General features: G+C 45.5%; 2 protein-coding genes across 2 annotated transcripts; one reads left to right on the forward strand and one right to left on the reverse strand.

The window, feature by feature from the left end:
- Positions 1–52: 52 nt before the first annotated feature.
- Positions 53–5,290, reverse strand: LOC101869476 (transcription factor HES-5-like). Its single transcript, XM_005143652.3, has 3 exons — positions 1,645–5,290; positions 1,289–1,469; positions 53–1,162 (listed from the first exon to the last, which is right to left on the reverse strand). Exons 1-3 carry the CDS (start codon positions 1,888–1,890, stop codon positions 921–923), a joined length of 669 nt encoding a protein of 222 aa, XP_005143709.2. The 5' UTR covers positions 1,891–5,290; the 3' UTR covers positions 53–920.
- Positions 5,291–11,770: 6,480 nt separating this feature from the next.
- LOC101880027 (transcription factor HES-5) lies at positions 11,771–13,582 on the forward strand. Its single transcript, XM_005143713.3, has 3 exons — positions 11,771–11,890; positions 12,192–12,372; positions 12,517–13,582. Exons 1-3 carry the CDS (start codon positions 11,825–11,827, stop codon positions 12,789–12,791), a joined length of 522 nt encoding a protein of 173 aa, XP_005143770.1. The 5' UTR covers positions 11,771–11,824; the 3' UTR covers positions 12,792–13,582.
- The last annotated feature ends 940 nt before the right edge of the window (positions 13,583–14,522 follow it).

Here is a 14,522-nt window from a genome sequence, read left to right on the forward strand (position 1 = left end):
CAGGGGTGCAAGTGGCTGCATATCCCTCAGAGACAGAGAACACAGACAGCAGTTGCACACAAATGCATTTTATTGCTCTCTACAAACACAGAGACGCATACACAGTATGCAGGTAGCCATAGGGCTGTCCCACTTGTGGGAGAAACACTATCCACCATGAATTAAACCACTCAATACAGACAAAAATCATTATTATAATGAAAATGCTAGAAAAAGCATAGCTTACACACAAAATGTATAACATTGACAAATCAAGCCTTTTACCCACTACCTTTTCTTTAACGTAAAGCAGTAACATCCTCTTTTTCTAAATCGAAAAAAGCAGCAAAGTAGTAGAAATATTCCACATAGTTTCCTAGTTTCTGTCCTTTATATTCTAGGATTATGAAAGGACCATAGGGGAAAAATCCAAAACCAAACCAAACCCATCTTTGATTCTGTACAAGTTATAAGCAAACAGAGGGAAACTGATTTTAATCAAGTGTGCATGAACAAAAGGGCAGGAAATTTATCCTCCGGGGTGACTGAGCAAACAATTGTTGCTGGTCAAGCCAGAGCAGAGCTGATGCCTCTTACAAGCAATATGAGAGAAATCTCTCCTACAGCAATTTGTGTCCATCACTACTGTAACACTTACAACACACCCCCCTTCATTTTGAAGGCATTCACCCTGGCTTGCAGCACGCTGTGTACTGTTACCAGCAGTGTCTACACAGCTCCAGGACCATGCAACAGAATGCCTGAACTTTTGCCAAAGGATCCCAAAGTCAAAAGTATGCCATTCTGTGCACAGATAAATAAAATACACGGGGAAATAACATTCCCTACAGAAGAGAGGATCGGAGCTGGACTATCAGATGCAGTCAGAGCCTTCCTCTGGACTGTAAAAGGCAAAGGTCCACAAAACAAGGACTCCTGGACTACCAGGGCCTCCAGAGGGTGCTGGCATCTTTCGGAGATGCTGGCTTCAGGGTGCTGGGGTTCCCAGGGGAAAAGGTGACCTCCGTGGCAGCCGACTGGCTCTTCTGGAAGTGGCTTAAAAGTTTGGTTTGTGTTTCAGTTCGGACTTTGTGAAGAGAGAGGAAATGGAAAGCTTCTTGCAAACACCTGGAATAGCCCTCTCTGAAGTCAAACTGAGAGCTCTTATGGAAGGGTCCTGCAGCTAGAGAAGGGAAGAAAAGAGGAGGGGAAGAAAGAATAGATTAGAGCAGTTGTTCATGGCTAGAGGGTCATAAAACACTCACAGGCCTGCAGTAAGCTGGAGACTGAAACAAAATTCAGTACTCACCCTTCACCTGCAGCTGGCTCTGCTGCTTCAGGTAGCTGACAGCCATCTCCAGGATGTCGGCTTTCTCCAGCTTGGAGTTGGGCTGGTGTCTCTGGAACTCCTTCTCCAGCAGCAGTTTCAGCTGCTCAATGCTGCTGTTAATCCGGTCACGACGCATTTTCTCCACCACCGGCTTCCTCAGCTGTAAAAAGCAAAGGAAAAGAGACCTGTTATTAGAAGGATCCTCTCCCTGCTTTTCACAGCATCTTTGCTGCCCATCACTGCTCCTAAACAGTGTGGACCAGTTTCTCAGGTGGTTTAAACCGCTCTGAGAACAACTGAGAGCGTGGCTAAAGCCTTGCTGTGCCAGGACTTACTTTGTTTTTCTCCTTTGGTGTCAGCAGGCTGTCGGGCTCCATGAAAACAGTGCTGGGAGCCATCTGTCCTGGGAAAGGAGGGACGGTCTCAAAGTGGAAGTCCAGGAGAAGCGTGTGGCTGGAGGCTGGCTCTGCCTGGTATTTATACTGTACAACCTCTCCAAGAGTCTGTGGGTCTCTGGCTTGGTGGTGTTTCCCACACTCCACAGCCAATCCGGGAGACGGGCAGCACAATAGGAGAAGCATCTATTCTTGCATGCTCCATTGCCACTGAATAGCCTGGGGATAATGACCTTCTCCCAGATGAGCAGGTGGGGAGTGTGTGGTACGTGAAAGGCTGGGATCAGAATTACGTGTCAGAAGCTGGGAAAGAGCTGGCCTTCAATGGGAAAAGGCTGCTGACTAATGCCGCGGATCAATAGCATTCCCGGTGCAGCCTGGGGCTCACACGGTGCAGGAAGGAGCAGGTCAGCTCGCAGGACAGGCACACGCTGGAGCAGGCAGCCAGGCACACGCACACACCAGCACGTTCTGCCTGCCTGGGGAAAGAGTGGGATCTCTGGAATTCCACCCACCCAGGACCAGCCGTTCTCCCCCAGGGACTGACACCAGCCCTGCCCATGTGAAACAGAAAACAGCTCACTATTTTAATTTAGGCTGTGCACAAAGGAAAACTGAGTGCAAAAGGAATCTATATGGCCCATAAACTCGTTAGAAATCAAATTCCTGATTCCTCGTTACTCTCCACTGGACCAATTTCTATATTAAGACGCACAATCCTTGTTCAGTAGGTTCCTGCAACAGGAAGAGTTAACGCTCTTGCTATTTGTAGCCTATAAACGCACAGTGGAGATGTATGATGGAAAATGTGAACCAGAGCTGCCTGCATTTTACCTGCCTTCTTTTGTGAGCTCTAAAAGAAGGACACGGCAGCAGTGTTTTCTGCATCCCCTGGACATGCACCCTGGACTGTGTGGAGTAAGGCTGGCAGTGATGTTGCCCTGTTACACCACAAGCAGGGTGCAATGGGCAGGGAGCAGCACTAACCCCATGTCTAGAACCACACATTCTGGTCCCAGATTTACTCCAAGTGGGCTTAATCAGTTTAACGCTTTTGTCTGTGAGCAATTATATCTCCCTCTGTAAGATTCAGTACAGGAGTAATAATAATAATAGTAATAATAGTAATAATAGTAGTAATAAATTAGTGTCAAGTAATGTTAGGGCTTGTGTTTGGGGATCTCTTACTGTAGTAAGTAATTGCTGTTTGTATTTACATTAATATACATGCATTTATGTATATAGTAACATGTGTGTGTGGTCACACATCTTTTAACGTGAATACATATACCCATGGACACATTTCTCTCTCCCTCTGCAACTCATTATTCGTAAGACCAGGTAAGGTTTAAATGACCTCTTCCAGGATCTGCTTTTCCATCCCTATTGTACTGCTCTTGAATAGGCTCCTTCTTTTCGTACAGAGCAGCAGCTGTTGAGCTTGGAGTCTTTTATGTCAAGTTGTGGGAAAGCTTTTGTGACACCATTTCACATGTTCTCCTCAAAGCTTGTGCATTATCTTTGAGCCCATGTAATGCCACCTCTGAAATCAGTCTTTTGCTCTGTGTATCCCTCTTGGGGAGATCCTCTGAAACACAAACTCCTGAGGAGTAACTCATTTCTTGAGCTCGTTAATCAAGCGCATGAAGAAGAAATGTGCCAGTCCCGTGATCAGCAGGGCCCACTGGCACTTCTATGAGAGACTTTCTGGTTCCCAGATTAACTCACTAATAAGCACCTACAAGAACAGCAATGATTTCCCCTTCCAGTAAGTCACATCAACAGATACTCCAGGTTTAGTCCAACAGAGCTGCTTAGTCTCGGATGCCTTCCCTGCAATTATCCACAGCACACAGCAAGAAGTTTAGTCTCATTCTCAGGAATCTGAGCATTACTGCATTCCTGTATCATAGGACTTTTATCTGGGGGGAGGACTAACTCTCCATGATAAAGTAGAACTGATGCATGATTTGAGCAACTTGGTCTGCCTTTGGCTTTCTTCTCTCAGAGCTGTGGGCTCTGGCTGGCTCTGGGGTTTGCCCAGTGGTCCTGTAGATGTGCAGGAGGGTGGTAAGAGGCCAGCGTAGCAGCTGCTGCAGCCCCTCAGTCACTGCAGAGCAGGCTGAGCCCATCACCTCCTACACATCTGCCACTGCTCATTCTGCCTGGGAGCTCTGCACCAGGATTTTACACACAAACCTCTTATTTCTCTACTCAGCACCCAGGGAATTCCTGAGTTAACTCCACTGAAATAGTCATGCTAGCCTGAAATAAACACAGTTAAAATAGCTTTTTATTTTCTCTTTGGTTTCATAGTCTGTGAGGGGAAAAATGAGCCAATTACTGACTATCTTAGAAGAGTTACTCAGATTAGATGCTCAATTACCCAAAATTCTGCTTCTTCTTTGCTTGGAAATCCTAAAGGAAACTGTTAACAAATTCTTCCCCATTATAAAGTTAGCAGAGTCAGTGGACTTTACACTAAGGATAATGAATAGTTCCAAATATACATAATATTGCACAGAAAACTTAATAGGATCCCAAGATACTGGATCTGGATGACATATTTGAACTATTGCATTAGCAAATAGCCTCCTACCAGAACCTCTGCAGGATGTTAGCTCTTTAGGAAGACTTAAAGATGCTGCTGCTTTCCCAAGTCTTGATTGATGCTCATTACTCCTGTTGCTTCTCTCCCGATATGTGCTGCCCAGATGGCCTTTTGGGAGCAGGGTTTCCCACTGAACACAATGAAGAGGCAAGCACCGTTGCTAATGTGGTTTGTAGTCAGGCACACTTCCTTTGTGACAGGAGTGACTACAGTTAAGAAATGGTGTGGGAAACTCAGAAATACACAAATGTCCATAGCCTTATGTTAGTATGTCATGCAGAAAGCTAAAAATCTTGGGAACAGGGACAGAGCAAAGCTTTGGAATAGAGAGTGGCAAAGACAGCAAGAGGAGACTCAGTTAGTGTCAAGTCCTAGTGACCATCCTGAGGTGACAAACAGAATGGGTCCAACCCTACAGGCCTTACTTGGGTCCTCACTGGACCCAGCAGGAACCTGGGACTCCATGAGGAGTGGAGCAGGCTGCTGGATTTGGCCTGCAGCTTTTGTACCTCCAGAGCTACCTCCTGACCTCCTGTAAACTGGTCAAAACACAAAATTACCTCTATGCCTCTCCCATGGAGTTCATCAAAATCCTAACCGGCAAAAGCTGAGCCTAGATTTTCACCTGCCAAATACCAATACCAGAATCTGGACTACTGTTTCCCATTTCTTTCATCCAAGCAATAGAGAACAGTTTTGAAGTATTAATGAAGAGAAAGAGCATTTCCAGAGCATTCCTGGTATAAAATCTGATCTAATTTTCTTAAAGCCAAGCCCAGCTCATATAGAGTTAGGGAATAAATGCCCTCCTGTACCATAACAGGTGATGTGCCACAATGGTTGGCAACATATTTGGGCAGGACAGCCTTAGATATAAAGAACAGCAAGACAGAGGTACTGAGCAACATGGGATACTGGCACTCTGACACCTGGGAGCAAAGTCTCTTGGTGTCTGTCAGTGCCTCTCCTCATGGAGAGTTCTACCAAAAACCCAGCTATTCTGCTGGGCAAAGCTGAGCTGAGGCAATGCCTCACCTGCAGCAGAGCATCTCCAAGCTGGCAGGAGGAAATCAATCCTGTATTTAATCCCCATACAGCAAACAGCAATTCAGATTAACACACCCAGGCAATTAAGGATTAGAGAAGTTTCCGTATCTGTTTGCAACAGTTTGAATAAGCATACATCAGTTTGACTAATATCCCGGGTCTGTGTTTCCCAGGACAGACTAAACAAACCTGGGGAATTAAAGAAGCAAACAGAGTATGCAGCTCAGAAGTCTTCATGAGGGCTGAAACCACCTCTGTCACCTTCATTGAGACAATTTTCTCTAGCCTTAATGGTGGAGGAGCAGGATTCTGCTGCTGCAGCTCCATTCCCTGTCATTTCCTCCTAGCTCTTTCCTTGCCCTGCTGCTTGCTTGAGCCTGGTGCAATTGCTGTTTGCCTGCAGAGCTTCCTTCACTTCTTCCTTTTTATTCGGGGTCCATCTTCCCTTCATGCAGTTTTTATAATCTGATTTTTCGTTCTGTCACTCTTTTCCCTCTGCCTGTCACAGGCAGATGTGGCTGGAGGACAGCAGTGTCCCACAGCCCCACAAACTCTGTGAGTTTGGAGCTCCTTCCAGTTTCCCACACTGCTCTCCTATTCACTGCATTCAGGCAGAGGATAAAGGAAGTGTGCCATGCTACAAGCTGAATTAGAAATGGTGTTTGACTTCCCTTTGTACTTCACAGAAACCTTGCTCTGGGCAGACCATCTGCATAGCACTCACTGTGGGGAAAACCATTGATCAAGGCCTGTCAGCCCAGCTGGGGGAACTTGGGAAAGTAATTCCTTGTGCCACTTCAGTTCTTTAGGGCTTAACATCTGGCTGGAGGGGGAGGCGACAGTTGATGGTTTAACAGTCTTGCTTCCTTTCAAGTTTAGGATGCTGTTTTGATCCCCTGATAAGCCTTTCTGAAATCCTGATTTTAATAACATGGAAAGCATCCAGAAGACTAAGAATAATGCACTGGCTTTGCATTTTCAAAGTGCTTTACAAATACCAGCTAATGAATTCTCAGCAACCTCCTCTGTGAGATAACAATGTATTATTAGCAATGTTTTACAAAGGAAGAAAAATGAGGCAGACAGGGGAACTCCCAAATTTCAGTATTTCCAATAGCTTACTGGGTGCAGTGCTCCCATTGCGAGTGGCTGTTTGAGACATCTGGTTTACAATGATGCTCAGCACCCACTTTTCTTTTAATCAGCTTTGGCATCTCTGAAAGGAGCCAACTCTCCAGCTTGTGCAGAATGTGGATTACCAGCCTGGACCACACTCGCAGCCAAGCACCACCCAGATAAGCAGATGCCAAAGTTCTTTGTACATAAGTTCAGCAGTGGGTTTTGAAAATGCTATTCAGTACAATTTAAGGCCATGAAATGGCTGAAAAAGAAGATGCACTCAAATCCTTGGTCAGGAAATACATAATGATCTACTCAACAGAAAATGATCTACTCATGTAGAAAGTAAACTGAGTTTTAACTTGTTTGTTCATGTTACTACCCAAACCTCAGGCTTAGCAGCTGTCCTTAGTCCTTGTGCACATCTGTCTGTCAGCACCATCGAATTCTGATCAGCTGCCTCCCAGTGGTTATGGATATTCTGGGATTGGAGCTCTGAAGAGGGGAGGATGCAGTGTGCCCTGAATTACATGAACTCTGAGCTTATGAGGGAATTTCAGGCCAGAGATTCTTGGCTTGAATAAAAACAGTGACTCAGAAATGAGGAAGGAGCAATACTGGTCCAAGGTAGGGAACAATCAGATGAGACTCAGGGGACTCCAGACAAGTCTGTCACTATTATCTCCCCTCTCCACCGCTGCCCTAGCTAGAGCTGAGAGATTCAATATCTGACACACAGAGATAGGATCAATTGCTGCTCCTGGAAGGAAAGAGGTGATGGTGCTTCTTTCTGGCAAAAACACCCCATTCCCATCTTGTCAATGACAGCGAGTGGCTCCTGGGGCCAGACCTCGGGAACCACACTCCCAGTTCTCAACCTGCTATGCTCTCTGCAGGATGCCTTCTCCTTGCCAAAATGCTTGTCAGCACTAGCTGGTAAGTCTTATGATTTTTATCATGAGACACACAATACTTATGGCCTTCATTAAGACTTCATGTCCAAGCCTCATGGTTCTATAAAGAAAATTAAAGGTATCGACCTGAACAAAGTCCAAATGCTCAATAATCAAAAGTAAGTTAAAAAAGCATCATTATAGAGCATGGTGTAGCTGAGTGCCCTGGTAAAAGCAGGAGAGAATATATTCTGTGGTTGGTTTATATAGGTTTTTGAAGGAGGAGGGTGGTAAACACATAACATGGTGGCTCCTGCAAAGCCTGCTCCCAGGGCAATGTGTTTCTTTGAGATATAATTGATTCCTGCCATCAGGCACCAGCCTGCTCTCCCCGAGGGTCAGCGCTTTCCCACATCCAACCCCATTATTCCACAGACCATGCCTTTTGTACAACACACTCCAGCTATTCATGTGCAAAGCAGCTGTAATCCCCAGACCTTTCAGAGTCAATATACTAGGAAATAATAAATCCCTCTTGTGCACTCCTGAATATGCTGAGAGGTGACTTGTGGGAATTTCAGCTGGGCAGAAAAATAATAAATTCTCCTTAATTTTTAATTATTTGTAATACTCACTGTAGGAAGACTGTGTCTGTGGTGCATGACTATTCCTGGGTCACCCACACAAGCAGCTATAGAAATTGCTTTGGCCTCTAACAAATGCAGATCAAATTGTCTCATATGTTTCTTAATGATCAAAGTCCACTTGCCTTCACTTGGGCACCTGGGAATGGGAGTACATGGAGCATTCTGGATCTAAAGAAAACTAATTAAAAAAGGTTCAACCTGTGAAGAATGTACTTTACAGTAATAAAAGACCCCTCTCTGCCAGGGTTCTAGTGTCCAAAGGAGGCAAGACAATGCCATGCTAATGACATTTAATGGAATATTTTATACAAAAGTCTAACAACAACATAACCCTTTCCCCTGACAGAGGCAGACTGCACTGCACTTCCCCTCCATTGCTTCACTTGCCTTGTGCGAGCGGGAGAGGCTAATCCCAAATAGCAAGTTTTGCAGGATAATTTCTTTATATATTTCCTCCCATGCCAAGCAATTTTCTGCAGTACGTATTCTGTAGAATGCAATAGCACTGAAACATCTGAGCAGAACATGGTGCAGGTGTGGGCTGCGAGAAGGGGCTGTCACCCGGGACACCAAAGGAAGCAGTTGCTTGTAAACTGAAACCACCAGAGGCTCTTTGGGGTTCACCTCAGGCAGCACCCTGCTTTTTCAGACCTTACCCAGAAACCTCCACAGAGCAAGTCATAAGAGTATGAGCATGATGAAGTGATATGGCAATACTGCTGGGATTTTTTGGTGCTATATTTCAGAAATCTAAAACACTAGGACATGCCCACCCAGCAGCAGTATGGTGTGTGGCATAAGATGCAGAGCCAACAGCTTCACCAAGCAGTCAAAGATAATTATTTCCATGCAGATGTGTCAGCACTTAGTACCTGATGGGTGTTCTCATTGCTACTATCTTCCTCAGGGATGCTGCCACTAGCCTGTGGCACCTGTGAAAGTGAGACCAAAGCTAGCTTGGTCCTAAAAAGCCTTCTATTTTACCTGTGTAAGTAACCCCTTAGCAATTCTAGAGCTGGGAATCCATGGGCTGGCCTGAGAAAGAGATAAAAGCCAACTGGAGATCAGACTGCACACAGGACAGGCCTGCTGGTCCTGCTCTCCAGGCAGCTGTGATGACAAGGGGTGTCCAAGTGAAAAAGCATCACTGCCAGGCTCCCAGCAGATGAAGGGAAAAGAAAACCCTCTGCAGGACAGCAAGAAGTGGCCATCCTCTGAGTTTATAAGGCAGCCCAGTGCTGTCCCTTCTCCATTTTGCTCTCATGGATGCTGAGCAGTATCCCCACAAGGACCACTTCAGCCCTGTCCCTACACCTACCACAGACACTGCTCAGCTCCTGATTCCAAAAGGTCTCTGAAAGAATTTAGCAGCACCACTCCCATTTCCCAACAGAGCAAACTGAGGCAAGGTGAAGCAAACGCCAGCTCCTAGGCCAGCCAGTGCTGCTGCTGAGCTGGGTATTCCTGCCAGGCACCCCCTTGCTGCACCTCTGAGAAGCCCCTTCCTGTACAGTGAAACACACGCTCTTCAGCTTCACTTGCTGCAAGAGCCATGTGAGTTCATCGTGCCTTGACAGAAGCACAGGCTCTACAAAGGGGTTATTAGCACCAGGCTCTGTGGGTTTGGATTTCCCTGCCTTTCCCATACTTTTCCCCTATTGATAACATTTCTTGTTGGGACAATAGAAGTGTGCCTTGCAACTACTCATGACATTAGTGACGGTGCTTGAGTCTGAATAATTTAAAGGGAAAGAATCCAACTCCCAAAAGACCATCTGGCTATCAGTTATAATACAGCAATAAAGGTCAGGGCTGCTTCTCAGGAGCTGGGAAAAAGATGGTTTTTGACACTGAAGAGTCTCTTCAACTGGCTTGGTACATGCCTACCTGTCAGCTCCTAGCTTCTGCCACCATTGCTCCCTTGCAAGGAAAGGGATAATGCAGGATACCAACTTCCGTAAGGAAAGCCAGCCAAAGAATACAGGAGGAAGGGCTATACCTTATTATAGCTGGCAAAAGCTACGACATGGTCTCTGAGCTGTATCTTATTTTGTATCATAATCCTTTGACTGCTTCAAAGTGTTCATGAGATGTCTTGTCTCCTGGCTTTCCCACAACACAAGGAATAAAAGGGCTCCAAGGACAACATCTGCCCTCCACAAAGAGCTAAGCCCATTCAGGCCTATACAATGAAAACCACGATGCTGCCTGGTTCAGCGACACCTCCCTCCTTCCTGTCAACTGCCCATTAAACTCAGGCTTCACTTCAGGATTTCCAAGTAAGAAATTGTCTTTGGCTTTCTTACCTCACTGCACACTTCCCTCCACCATTTCCATTCCAAGATTCCCAGCCACGCTCCCATGCACAAGCAGTGCACTGGGAAAAGATAAGCACACGTGTGCCTCAGGCACAACAGGCTAGACCCTCAGATGGCAGGATGCAGCACAGCTCTTCTCAGGTAGGGTCTGGGATATTTTTGGTGCTGCCTCAAGGGCTGTACCCAGGCAGGATTTGTCTCATAAGACAAAATAAGAACTTACTTAAAATGACCACCTAAAATGTCATTCTTTCTCTTGCCTTTATCACAAAAGAAATAATGTTTGCTTAATTTTCATTGAAATTTTAATGTAAATGCAAATAAGCAGTGCTACCCCCATTTTCCAGATAAGTTTACACAGGGAGGCAGCTATGGTCTCTGAGATCTCATGTTTGCTCTCTGAGATCTCAAACTGTGGCAGGTCTTGTCTGCAGTGAGACAATGTCTGCAGTGTGACATTCCTTGGTCAGATGGGAACAGAGCACACCAGAAATCTTAGGCACTAAAGCCCATTCACAACATACCTCTGACTTCCCAAGGCATAAGGCTTCTGGGTTGAATCTGATGCTATTCTTTAGCTCATCTTAACCATCATTCTTGTAAATGTCTGTATGAAAGAGAGTAAAAAAGGGGGGAAAAAAGAGCTACAGAGGTGACCAGGCATGGGCCCAGTTCTGCTAGGAGATGTGTGCTTTCCTTAGTGAAGGCAATGGGAACACTGGTGCAACGGGCTCACAGACCCTGCTTTGTTAAGGGGAAGAGAAGTTTATAATTTCCACTTGCTTCCTATTCCCTATTTATTCACCCTGTCTATCCAACATCTCTCCATCTTGACCATCAGTTCTCCACAGCATTTAGAAGTGTTACAAAACAAGCCTATCATTTCACACTGGTAACACTTTGGCTCACCTATTGGAAGTGTAATACCTGTATGGGCCAACTCAAATACACCCACATTCCAGCAAAGGGCATCTGGGACCCTGGCTGTGAGGTGTCCTCTCCAGAAAGAGCAGAGATGTCCTTGGTGCCATTGATATTAACCCTAACAGTGCTCCCTTCTTCTTTTCCCGCCTTCCCCCAAAAGCATGCCTCCTCCACGCTGCGAATGTGACTGGCACATGCAGGGACTCAGGAATGCCATTGATCCCAGACAACCAGCTGGAGGGTCAATGTTTTCCCAGATCCGGGGGCAGCCCTGAAGAGCCACGCTGCACACTCCACCAGTCAGCGTGGGCAGAAGGTTATTCTCTCCAGGGCATTTGCAATCAATGTACCATGCATTAATAGATGCTTCCTCTATTGTTCAACTGTGTGCCTGGATTGGCTGCATGGCTGTGGGAAACACCAGTGATCCTGAGACTCACATATCTGCTGAAGCTCCCTGATGTATAAATAGAGGCAGCTGATAGCTGCCGAAGCATAGCCTGAATACTCAGCACGGCAGCCTGACAAGGGGGTCTGTGCCCAGGACTCAGAGCACTAAGAATGGCTCCCAGTAACACTCTCATGGTCCACATGGCGGAGAAGCTGCTGCCAAAAGAAAAGAATAAAGTAAGTAGAGCCCTTGACAGGATTGGAAAGGCTGCCCTGTGCTCTATGCAATGACCTGCCTCTATCAAGTAAATACTACATGAGAAAATGTGAGATAAAGAGGGAAAAAGTAGTCTGGCAGAAGGCAAACAGGTTAAAGAGAGACGGAGGAGACTACACAGATTTTTGTAAATGAAATTGAGTGGGGAACAGGCAGACAGCACCACAAAGCTCTCCTACCAAAAGTGTCTTTGAACACATGTGAGGGGAAACAGGTCAGATCTCAGAAAATCCCTAATGCTCTGCTCCATCTCTGTCACAGCTGAGGAAGCCAGTGGTGGAGAAAATGCGTCGTGACCGGATTAACAGCAGCATCGAGCAGCTGAAACTGCTGCTGGAGAAGGAGTTCCAGAGACACCAGCCCAACTCCAAGCTGGAGAAAGCCGACATCCTGGAAGTGGCTGTCAGCTACCTGAAGCAGCAGAGCCAGCTGCAGGACTATGGTGAGTGCAGAGCACACCTTGCACACCCCTCCTGTATAGCCCTGGCCCCTGAAGCAAGCAGAGGCTGTGGTAAAAAATCACCAGTGTCCTACATTTTGGTAGTAATCTTAACCCTTTGCATTTGCTTCTTTCTTTCTTTTCTAGCATTCACGCACAAGAACCTAGAGCAGGACTTCAACAGTGGATACCTGCGGTGCCTCAAGGAAGCTATGCATTTTCTGTCCTACTATGAACCCAAGAAGGAAACTCAGGTGCAGCTGATCAAGCACTTCTGCAAAGCTCAGATGGGTGCAGATGTCATGTACTCTCCTGCTCCGCGCAGTTCGCCCCTGTCACCCTGCCTGTTTGCCAGAAAGCAGCCTGCCCAGAAGACTGTGGCTGCTGCTCCTACCATCTGGAGACCCTGGCAGACCTGCTGAACTTTGCTATAATCCTATGTTTTGCTACAAAAACTAGAGGGACCTATGATTGAATAGTTCCTCTTTAAAGTAGGAAACATTGCTTTCCAAAGGTGGGAGGGGGGCAGTTATTGTTTTTCTGTCAAAAGAAATGAGGGTCGCTAGGTAGTTTCCCTTCATAGTGAAGGACTGTGTGTGTATCTTGCAGCAAATTTGCTGCTTTTATTGGTGGCTCTTAGCCAAAGAGAGAACCACATTCTGAGGTGATTTAGAGAGCCAAAGCTCTTCAGTTTCCATCACACTTTTGCTTGACAAGGCTGTCAGTGCAAGTCTTTCTACTAATTCCCTGGGTCACTGGTTCAAGTGCTCCATTGTCTCCAGATGATGTACTGAGCTTCCTAAAGAAGGAGCACTTTGAAGAATGTATTTTGTATCATAAAGAAAGTATTGAGCCTTTATATTTTGAGTGAAAGCTGTTATTAAGAAATGCTGATTCCTCTGCAGTTCCTATGCTATTTTTAGTCTCTCTTCTTTCAGAGAGTTATAATGGTAACAGATAGCTCTAGGGAAAATTCTCCTCATGTCAGCATGTGCTGCTCTCAGCTGAGGAATAATTGATGCCTTTTGTAAAGGAAATGCCTGTGATATACCTTGAGGAAAAGGGGGAGGAAGGGGGGCAGTAAGTGCTTTATAATCATTCACTGAACATGCTAAAGAGCTTAAAAAGCTTTTATAAAGTTGTGATGTATTCATCCTGTGTGATGTTCAACTTTGGTGTCTTTACAATACAATAAAACAGTTTTAGTCATTAATCCTTTGGTTTGAAATGATTAAAATGGCTGGGCTGAGTGTTGCAGGTAAACTCCTCTTGCAGTGGAAAAGCTATCAGGTCATGTCATATTTTTGAGCCCTTCATTCCACTACATAGCTTATATTTGTGACATTTATTTGGCAGAACAGGATTTCAGACCCTGCCAAGAAGCAACTTCTGGAAAAGTTATTAACAATTAAAATGAAGGTGAAGCTGAAGTGGGATACTGAGAGCTGTAGACCCAGATACTTCATAGCAACCTATTCAGACCTCAACAAATCACTAATTTCACAGCCACTTTATTTCCCCCCATTCCCCATTCATTTGTCTGCCAACCTGAGGTCAGCTGTATGCTTTCTGTCCATTTAGGGGGCAGCAACATGAAAACTCCTAATAACTTCCAAAGAGTTTGGCACCTAACTCTGGGGAATCTCACCCATTTCTGTGAAACTAGTTTTTGTGAACTAGTTTTTATTGTCTTTTAATTTAGCACCTTCTGTTACTGGAACACAAATTCCATGAGGCAGGAACAGAAGTTCTTTACTATGTGAAATAAGCCCATATATGGCTAAAAGTCTACACAATTTGATGACAGACTGAAAAAGCATTTTCTCTCCTAAATTACTTCCCCATGCTCTTGTTTTGTTGAACATTTTATTCTTTTTCTCTGACATCCACCTAAGGGTCCAAAACATGCCATGAACAGGGGCTGTGCCTCAGAGTTGAGAAGCCACCACACTCCACCACACTGTGAAGGTTGTTGCAGAGAGTCTCTGGCAAGTATCGTTTAAATGATCCTCCCTTGATTTTTTCACCCCACCTCAACTCAGAAAACAGATTTAGCATATCCTCTTATGTGAGGCTTTACAGCAGCCTACCTGGCCTGCACCAGCTGAGGAAGAGAAGTGTGAGAAGGGGATCTTAAAGCCACCAACAGCTTT

Source organism: Melopsittacus undulatus, chromosome 12, assembly GCF_012275295.1.
Source record: "Melopsittacus undulatus isolate bMelUnd1 chromosome 12, bMelUnd1.mat.Z, whole genome shotgun sequence".
NCBI classification, from domain to species: domain Eukaryota; kingdom Metazoa; phylum Chordata; class Aves; order Psittaciformes; family Psittaculidae; genus Melopsittacus; species Melopsittacus undulatus.

What these genes read in the sequence shown, in the direction of transcription:
- LOC101869476 (XM_005143652.3), bottom strand. Translation starts at nt 1,890, where the DNA reads ATGCTTCTCCTATTGTGCTGCCCGTCTCCCGGATTGGCTGTGGAGTGT. An exon ending in CACCAAAGGAGAAAAACAAA is followed by an intron (nt 1,470 to 1,644) that starts GTAAGTCCTGGC and finishes TGCTTTTTACAG; the next exon opens with CTGAGGAAGCCGGTGGTGGA. An exon ending in GAGCCAGCTGCAGGTGAAGG is followed by an intron (nt 1,163 to 1,288) that starts GTGAGTACTGAA and finishes TCCCTTCTCTAG; the next exon opens with CTGCAGGACCCTTCCATAAG.
- LOC101880027 (XM_005143713.3), top strand. Translation starts at nt 11,825, where the DNA reads ATGGCTCCCAGTAACACTCTCATGGTCCACATGGCGGAGAAGCTGCTG. An exon ending in TGCCAAAAGAAAAGAATAAA is followed by an intron (nt 11,891 to 12,191) that starts GTAAGTAGAGCC and finishes TCTCTGTCACAG; the next exon opens with CTGAGGAAGCCAGTGGTGGA. An exon ending in GAGCCAGCTGCAGGACTATG is followed by an intron (nt 12,373 to 12,516) that starts GTGAGTGCAGAG and finishes TTTCTTTTCTAG; the next exon opens with CATTCACGCACAAGAACCTA.